The 6,888-nt window shown below is 61.9% G+C and overlaps 2 protein-coding genes across 2 annotated transcripts in view; one reads left to right on the forward strand and one right to left on the reverse strand.

The window, feature by feature from the left end:
- Positions 1–5,395, forward strand: part of ZFAND2B (zinc finger, AN1-type domain 2B) — a 7,114-nt gene extending 1,719 nt beyond the window's left edge. Inside the window, exons 2-9 of the mRNA XM_009324870.1 lie at positions 48–238; positions 674–805; positions 1,478–1,629; positions 2,105–2,212; positions 2,383–2,452; positions 3,003–3,079; positions 3,701–3,782; positions 4,049–5,395. Coding sequence (XP_009323145.1) covers positions 48–238; positions 674–805; positions 1,478–1,629; positions 2,105–2,212; positions 2,383–2,452; positions 3,003–3,079; positions 3,701–3,782; positions 4,049–4,087 — 851 coding nt within the window. The 3' untranslated portion in view covers positions 4,088–5,395. The remainder of the gene's footprint in view (positions 1–47; positions 239–673; positions 806–1,477; positions 1,630–2,104; positions 2,213–2,382; positions 2,453–3,002; positions 3,080–3,700; positions 3,783–4,048) is intronic.
- Positions 5,396–5,763: 368 nt separating this feature from the next.
- The window catches only part of ABCB6 (ATP-binding cassette, sub-family B (MDR/TAP), member 6 (Langereis blood group)), a 6,453-nt gene continuing 5,328 nt past the window's right edge, over positions 5,764–6,888 (reverse strand). Inside the window, exons 13-16 of the mRNA XM_009324871.1 lie at positions 6,647–6,886; positions 6,443–6,537; positions 6,180–6,248; positions 5,764–6,077 (exon numbers count right to left, since the gene is read on the reverse strand). Coding sequence (XP_009323146.1) covers positions 5,951–6,077; positions 6,180–6,248; positions 6,443–6,537; positions 6,647–6,886 — 531 coding nt within the window. The 3' untranslated portion in view covers positions 5,764–5,950. The remainder of the gene's footprint in view (positions 6,078–6,179; positions 6,249–6,442; positions 6,538–6,646; positions 6,887–6,888) is intronic.

Here is a 6,888-nt window from a genome sequence, read left to right on the forward strand (position 1 = left end):
GGAGCTGGGGGAAGGGAGGGAGCGGTCTTGGCTTCGCTGCGGGTCAGGGCTGTGCCTTTGGGGAGTCGGGGGGACACAAAGGCCGCAGGCGGGCAGCGCTGACGTCTCGGCGCTCTCTGCCCGCTGCGTCTCCCTGCTGCCAGACTTCCTCCCCCTGAAGTGCGACGCCTGCGAGCAGATCTTCTGCACCGACCACATCGCGTACGCCCAGCACGACTGCACCTCTGCCTACAAGAAGGTAAGCATGGAGAGGAGGTCTAATCCAGCCTCGTGCTCAGAGCTGCTGAGTGTTCCCAGCCAGCGATCAGAACAGTTTCTGCCTTCTTTGGTCACTTGGGCGGTCCCCCTTGGGATGTGCGCTGAGTCTGGAGGTGTCCCGGAAAGCCAGGATCTGTATCTCAGTGCCGCAAAGTTCCAGCCCGCCCTCTGCCGCTGGGTGAAATGGTTTGGGCATCTCCCAGCCCTGCTGTCTTCCTTCTCAGAGTGTGTGTCCGCGCCTGTCGCAGCCGCTGGGTCAGAAACAGCAAGCTTGGAGGGTGGTGAGCAGGATCTCAAACCGCAGGTGATGCTGCGGAAGCTGAAGCGGGCAGATCCTGAAAGGGAGAGAGATGGCCGCACAGCACTCGAGGTTGCCCAGCTACGTGCTCCCAGCCCCCTTTTCTTGTCTCTACAGGATGTGCAGGTCCCTGTGTGTCCCCTCTGCAACACCCCGGTCCCTGTGAGGCGGGGGCAGATGCCCGATGTCGTGGTGGGTGAGCACATTGACCGTGACTGCAAGTCCGACCCCGCACAGCGCAAGCGCAAGGTAGAAACCCAGCGCTCTCCACGCCACTGCTCAGCTCTGCTGGGTCCCTGCCGAAGCCTGGGGGTGGGATGAAAACGGCACACAGCTCGGCTCTGCCTGGTGCCCTCTGCGTTTGCACAGGCCAGGGGCAGGAAGGGTTGGTGAGCTGGAGGTGTACGCATCTGCAGAGCTTTGTGGTGTGAGTCTGGGGCTGAGATAGCGATGGGGTGGGGCTGGGCAGCCACGTGGGACACGAGGAAAGGCAGGATGAGGATGGGAAACTGCATGCTGCCATTAGGAAAATGCAATCCGCAATTAGCTGCCCCTTCTTGCCAGGAGAGGGAATTGCTGCAGGGAGCAGCTGGCCCTGCGGGAATCCAGCCCAGCAGCAGCTGGAGGGCTCTGGGCTGTCCCCACTGCCCTGGCAGGGCAGGCAGGAGTCCCTGGGCGAGGCAGTCTCTCTTGCTGTGCATTCTGTGATCGTGGAGACCCTCGTCTATGAGGACTGAAGCGCTACTGAATTACTAATAAACTATCTAAAGAAAACTAGTATTCAGAGACAAACTCCAGAGGCCCACAGAAGTGGCGCTGGGAGAGAAAGCTGGTCGGTGCCCAGGGCCTGGCATGGAGGGAAGGGACAGCCCCAGCCCTGCCGGGTGTCTTCCTTTTCACCGCTGCCATGTCATCTTTCAGATATTCACCAACAAGTGTTTGAAGCCCGGCTGCAAGCAGAAGGAGATGATGAAGGTGATCTGTGACCAGTGCCACAAGAACTACTGCCTCAAGCACCGGCACCCCCTGGACCACGACTGCAGCGGGGCAGGGCGTCCCCTCTCCAAAGCAGGGTGAGGGCCTGGGGACAGACGGGCTGGCAGGGACGGGGCTGTACTTGTCAGATGGGTTACAGGGAAGAAGCCAAGCTCTTCCCGGCCCGTTGTCTGGGACCGCTGCATTCTCACACTCCCTGCCCTGTGTGCCGGGGTGTCCTCCAGCAGCGTTAAGGTTTGTAGAGCCAGCACAGCTTTATACATAGTCTCTCCTTTCTGCAGCAAAAGCCGCCGGTACTGCCCACGGGCTGTTTTGTTCTTGCTTCTCTGCCTAGTCCCTTATCCTGTAGGCGATGATTTCTGCACAGTGTTTTGGGGAGAGAAACGGCACTTGAAACCCTTGGGCATAGCTGAGCCACAACATAGGTGCTGTTGGGAGGAGGAGAGGGAGCTGGATGCCAGGGATGTGTCTTATCCAGCTTCATCTCCCTTGGGTACTCAGTGCCCAGGGATGGCCCACGATAGTAAAGCAGCTGCGTCCTGTCTGTCCTAGGCACGCTGCAGTTGCAAGAGCCCAGGCGTCCTCCTCCAAAACAGTCACCGCATCAAGCAGTGGAGCTGCCCGGCCAGCAGACAGCCCCTCTTCTCTGGCCTCTGCCAGGTATGGTGACGGCCCGACTCGTAATTCTGAGGTGGGCGCGACCAGGCTTAGCTTGGCTCCCTGTGGGACGCAGGAGCGACAGCTCCCTGCTTCTTGTGCATCGGCAGGGCTGCGTCCTCGTACTAGGGCTCCCTGCCTTGGCAATAACCCAGCTTCTCTCCTGTTTGCAGAGGAGGCAGAGCAGCTGCCTCGCAGACTGCCAGCACATCCCCTCCGGCTGTCATGCTGCAGAATGGGCTGGTGAGTGGCCTGGCCTGGGCATTTGTGGTGGGTTTGGGTGGTTCCTGTGCCCTGGGGAGCTACTGCAGCAACTGCTTTGTCACCCATGCTCTGTAGGTGACCGTGGTGCTCCCCAGCTGGGCCTTCCCTGGCAAACAGGGGTCCCGGATGCTCAGTGGGGTATCGGAGTTTGCTCTGGTGCCTGCGAGTGGCAGCTCTCGGCTGCGCTTGGTGCTCATCTTTCCCTGGAGGGACAAAGTGTGCTGGCTGTTCAGCCTGGGTGTTGTCTTTCTGTTCTGCAAGCCAAGGGCAGAGGAGGTGGCTGGAAGCTGCTTCCCACTGGTATTCTTAGCGTGCTCCCTGCACTGGCAGACAGGGCTGCACTCCCTTGGGCACGGGGAGAGAGAAGTACAGATCTGTCCTGAGCCCAAGGCCTTCACCTTGGCTGTGTCTGGCCTTGGAGAGGGGAGGTGCACCCACCCTTGGCCAGGCAAGACCGTGCCCGCTGCGTGTCCCTCAGGGCTGCCTCCTACCACCTCAGCCAAGCTGGTGACAAGATGTTTTGTTTCAGAGCGAGGAAGAGGCACTGCAGCGAGCTCTGGAGATGTCCCTGGCAGAGTCAGCACGCAGCTCAGCACATCCACCCAGGTACAGTCCGGGGACACGTGGGACACGTGGTGTCACACCCCAAGCCTACATGTGAGAGGTGCCCGGGGCAGAGTCATGTGGCTCCGGGATGACATTCCTCTCAGCACATGGCTCTGGATGATGCCTCTGTGTGGCTGGGGGGGGGAGAGGAAGAGTCCAGAGCCATCACGGAGCTCTGTTCAGTGAGCAAGCCCTCTGGAGTGCTGGGAGGGGACAGTGATTGACAGTGACTGACAGCACAGAGTAGGGCAAACCATTGTCTGACTGCTTGTCAGCTAATGAGCGTGGCTAGAGCATGACAGAGGTGGAGTAGGGGTGTTCACAGAGGACACCCGGGAGCCCAAGTCCTCAGGCATGTTACCTGGTGCTGCTAAAAGCACCGTCTTACAGACTGGAGTTAACATGGTTCTCCTCGGCCCAGGATGCTGGCTGCCAGCCCCAGCTGGATCCTCTGGTCCCTCCCCAGCCCCTGGCTTGTTCAGGGTGATCCTCAGTTGCTCCCTGCCCTTAGCTGTCCTGGAGGGTTGCAGTGACAGGAGATCCTGCCACCCCGAAGGGCTCTGAGCGCTGGCCCAGTGAGCCCGGGGCAGTCCAAGGCACACAATGCACCACTGTCCCCAGCAGCACGCAGGAGGAGGAGGATTTGGCACTGGCCCAGGCGCTGTCAGCGAGCGAAGCCGAGTACCAGCAGTCGCAGCGGCAGGTGAGTGAGGCTGGCTGTAGGCTCTGCGCCGTGGTGGGGTTGATCCCAGCCTGGGTGTGTCATGGTGGGGTTTTCCCTGGGTTCTGCTTCCTCTGGGCTCTGTCTAGGGTCACTTTTCTCACCAGGAGGGCAGCCCAGCCTGGGGCGGTGGCAGCATCACTGCTGAGCACACAGCCCTGGGGACTTGAGCACTGGGTGTGCCCCCTTGTAGGACAGAGGAAGGAGCCCGTCTTCCCTTGCTCACTGTGTGCTTCTTCCCGTTCCAGGCGCACGGTTCAAAGCCATCAAACTGCAGCATGTCATAGGCAGGCGGGGCAGGGTGTGCCAGTGGACGTGGGATCCTGCTAGTGACCTGAGGAGCAGCTCTGGCCTCCCACGTGGATGCCGTGGGGTTCTGGCCTGGACACTGATGACAAGAGCCCCTCTCCAGGGACAGCTCTTCTCCCTGGGGGCTGTAGGTGAGCCACCAAACACACACTGACACCTCAACCCTAGTACCTGTATAAAGTCGGTGCAGCAAATTGCTGATGCTCCTGGAGAGGTGAAGACGGTGTGGGACGAGGCTGAGCACACACTGACCAAAGCAAGCAGCACCCCACAGTGTGCACTTAGCCACAGCTGCCGTGGCCATGTCCCAGCACTGCGGGGACTGTGGGGTAAGGGCAGAGCCAGCCTGGAGGGGAAGTGCTGTGTGGGGACATCTCTGCGCGCTCGGATGCACAGCTGGGATGCGGCTGCCTGCTCCAGTAGCCGGGGGCTGGATTTCATGCTCTGGGAAGGGCCGTGCCAGCCCCTCAGAAAAGAGCAACGGTGGCTGGGACGGTCTCTTACACAGGTATGGCACGGCTGAGTATGCGGCCTCCCGGCAGTGTGAAGGCAGCCCCTTCCCAACTCCCCATGCCCTCAGTGCCTCCCCTGCTGTTTGCATGCACAAGCGCACGTTGGGCCTTATCCGACTTGGCTGGGGCCCAGGACCCCTCTGAGACTGAATGGAGCTGTGTTTCCTTTCTGGTTTAATTTAACAAAGGCCATTAACTGAAAAGTAACCTCAGCAGTGACTTGACTGTGCCAGCGTCGCTCGCGCGGGAGGACTGCAGCTGCCTTCCTGCTGCTGGCTGCTCCTCTGCTGCCCTAAATATCCCAGAGCCCTGTTTTAATGCTGCTGGGGCAGGAACGCCTCCCTCCTTCCAGCCGTGCTGCAGGGCATCCCCTCCTGCTGCCCTGAGGAGCAGCAGCAGAGAACCCCTTCTTGCAAACACAGCCCTGAGCCTGGAGCCAGCCCTTCCTTGCTGGTGTTTGGAGGCAGGAGGTGATGCCTGGGTCGCGGGGGACTTGTCCTGCTGGCCTCTTGCAGGGGGGTCTGCAGCTGGGCAGAGTGGTGCTGCTTTCCCACCTGCTCTCTCAAGCTTCCCTGCTGGAACCGCTCCTGCCTGCGGGGCTGTGCCTGGTTCTGCACAGGGCTGAGCCGTCCCATTCCGAGCAGCGTACAGCTGGGGTGGGGGGGGTAATCTGCTGGCGGTGCCTCCCTGGGGCGGGAAGTGGGTTCAGTCTGGGCTGAGGGAATGCTGAGACTTGTCAAAGTGCTGCTTGGTAGAAAATAAAAGCATAGCACAAGGCGCAGAGGCGCTTTGGGGGAGCGGTTCCTTGGTGTCCAGCCCAGAGCAGTGCATCTCTGCTGATGGGTGCAAGTGGGGGACACAAGGGGGGGGGGAAGTGGGCACCAGCCGCGCTGCTTCTTCCTTTGCCATCGGAGTACAGCCCTATGCCATGCTCAGCCCTTTGTGCCAGGATGGGGCAGGCGCTGACAGCCTGCTCTATCCCCTCGCCCGCCTGAGCCCAAGGACCCTAACCCCGTGGCAGAGCTGCTGGTCGACCCAAGGGCACAGGCAGTAACCCTGCCTGCCCCTGCCTGGAGCACTCCCCTGGCGGGGGGGGAGTCCTGCGGGCGCATACCCTGCCCAGAGCACACAGGCACAGAGCTGGGAAGGACCTGGTTTAAGAAACTACACAACAGCAAAACAAACAGATACAAACGTAGTGGAGTGTCCAACCCAGCCCCTGCAGCTGCCGGGGCACACGGGGCCCCGGGGCACAGCCAGCAAAGGGCTCCCTGGCAGCATGGGGGCCTGGGCCCTGGGTCAGCATCACAGCGCAGCCTCCAGCTGTGCTCACAGCCCCTTCTTGCTGCCCAGGGGCTTCTCGGTGCGGCGCTCCTTGCTCTCGCCCTCGTCCCCGGCCTGCTGCTGCAGCCACATACTGGCATACATGCCACCCTTCTGTAGCAGTTCCTCGTGCCTGCGGGGAGAGCATGGGGGTGCAGGGTCCCAAGCTGGCCCCAGAGCCAGGGAGGGGGTCCCCGTGGGCACAGAGAGCACCAAACCCCCCCCCTGCGCACACCTCCCTCGCTCCACGATGCGCCCATCCTTGAGCACCAGGATCTGGTCTGCGCCCACCACGGTGGAGAGCCTGCAGGGGAAGGCAGGGTGTTACCCTGTTTCAGAGGGGAGAGGGCCCCGGGAGGTTTGCACAGTGCAAGGAGCAGCAATCGCAGGGGCTGTCACCTCCCGGGCAGGAGGACAGGTCTGTGAATCCCTCTGCGGGGGGCTGGCCAGCTCAGAGAGCTCGGCACCTCCTGGATCATCCTTTTCCCCCGTCCCTACCTATGTGCAACAACGATGGTGGTGCGGTGGGCGCAGACCTTGGCCAAGGAGGCCTGGATGTTCCTCTCGGTCTCCGTGTCGAGTGCAGATGTGGCCTGCGGGAGAGGCAGGGTGTTGGGAAGGGACATGGGCAGCACAGGTAGCCGCAGGGACAGGGGCTGCTGCAGAGCTGGGCAAGGCTGGGCTGGGGTCCACTGCCGTTACCTCATCCAGCAGGATGATGCGGGGACCCTTCAGGATGGTGCGTGCGATGGCGACGCGCTGCTTCTCCCCCCCGCTCAGCTTCAGCCCCCGCTCCCCCACTTGGGTGTTGTATCCTGCAGGCACAAGGGCAGGAACGTGCTGTGCTGGTGCCCTCCGGGACAGGGATGGGGACCAGGGCTCTGCTGCATGGCGGGGTCCTGCCGGGACCACGCAGCCCTCTGGCGCCGCCCCAGGCCCACCCT

This window comes from Pygoscelis adeliae, unplaced genomic scaffold (genome assembly GCF_000699105.1).
Source record: "Pygoscelis adeliae isolate BGI_AS28 unplaced genomic scaffold, ASM69910v1 Scaffold346, whole genome shotgun sequence".
Taxonomy (NCBI): Eukaryota; Metazoa; Chordata; class Aves; order Sphenisciformes; family Spheniscidae; genus Pygoscelis; species Pygoscelis adeliae.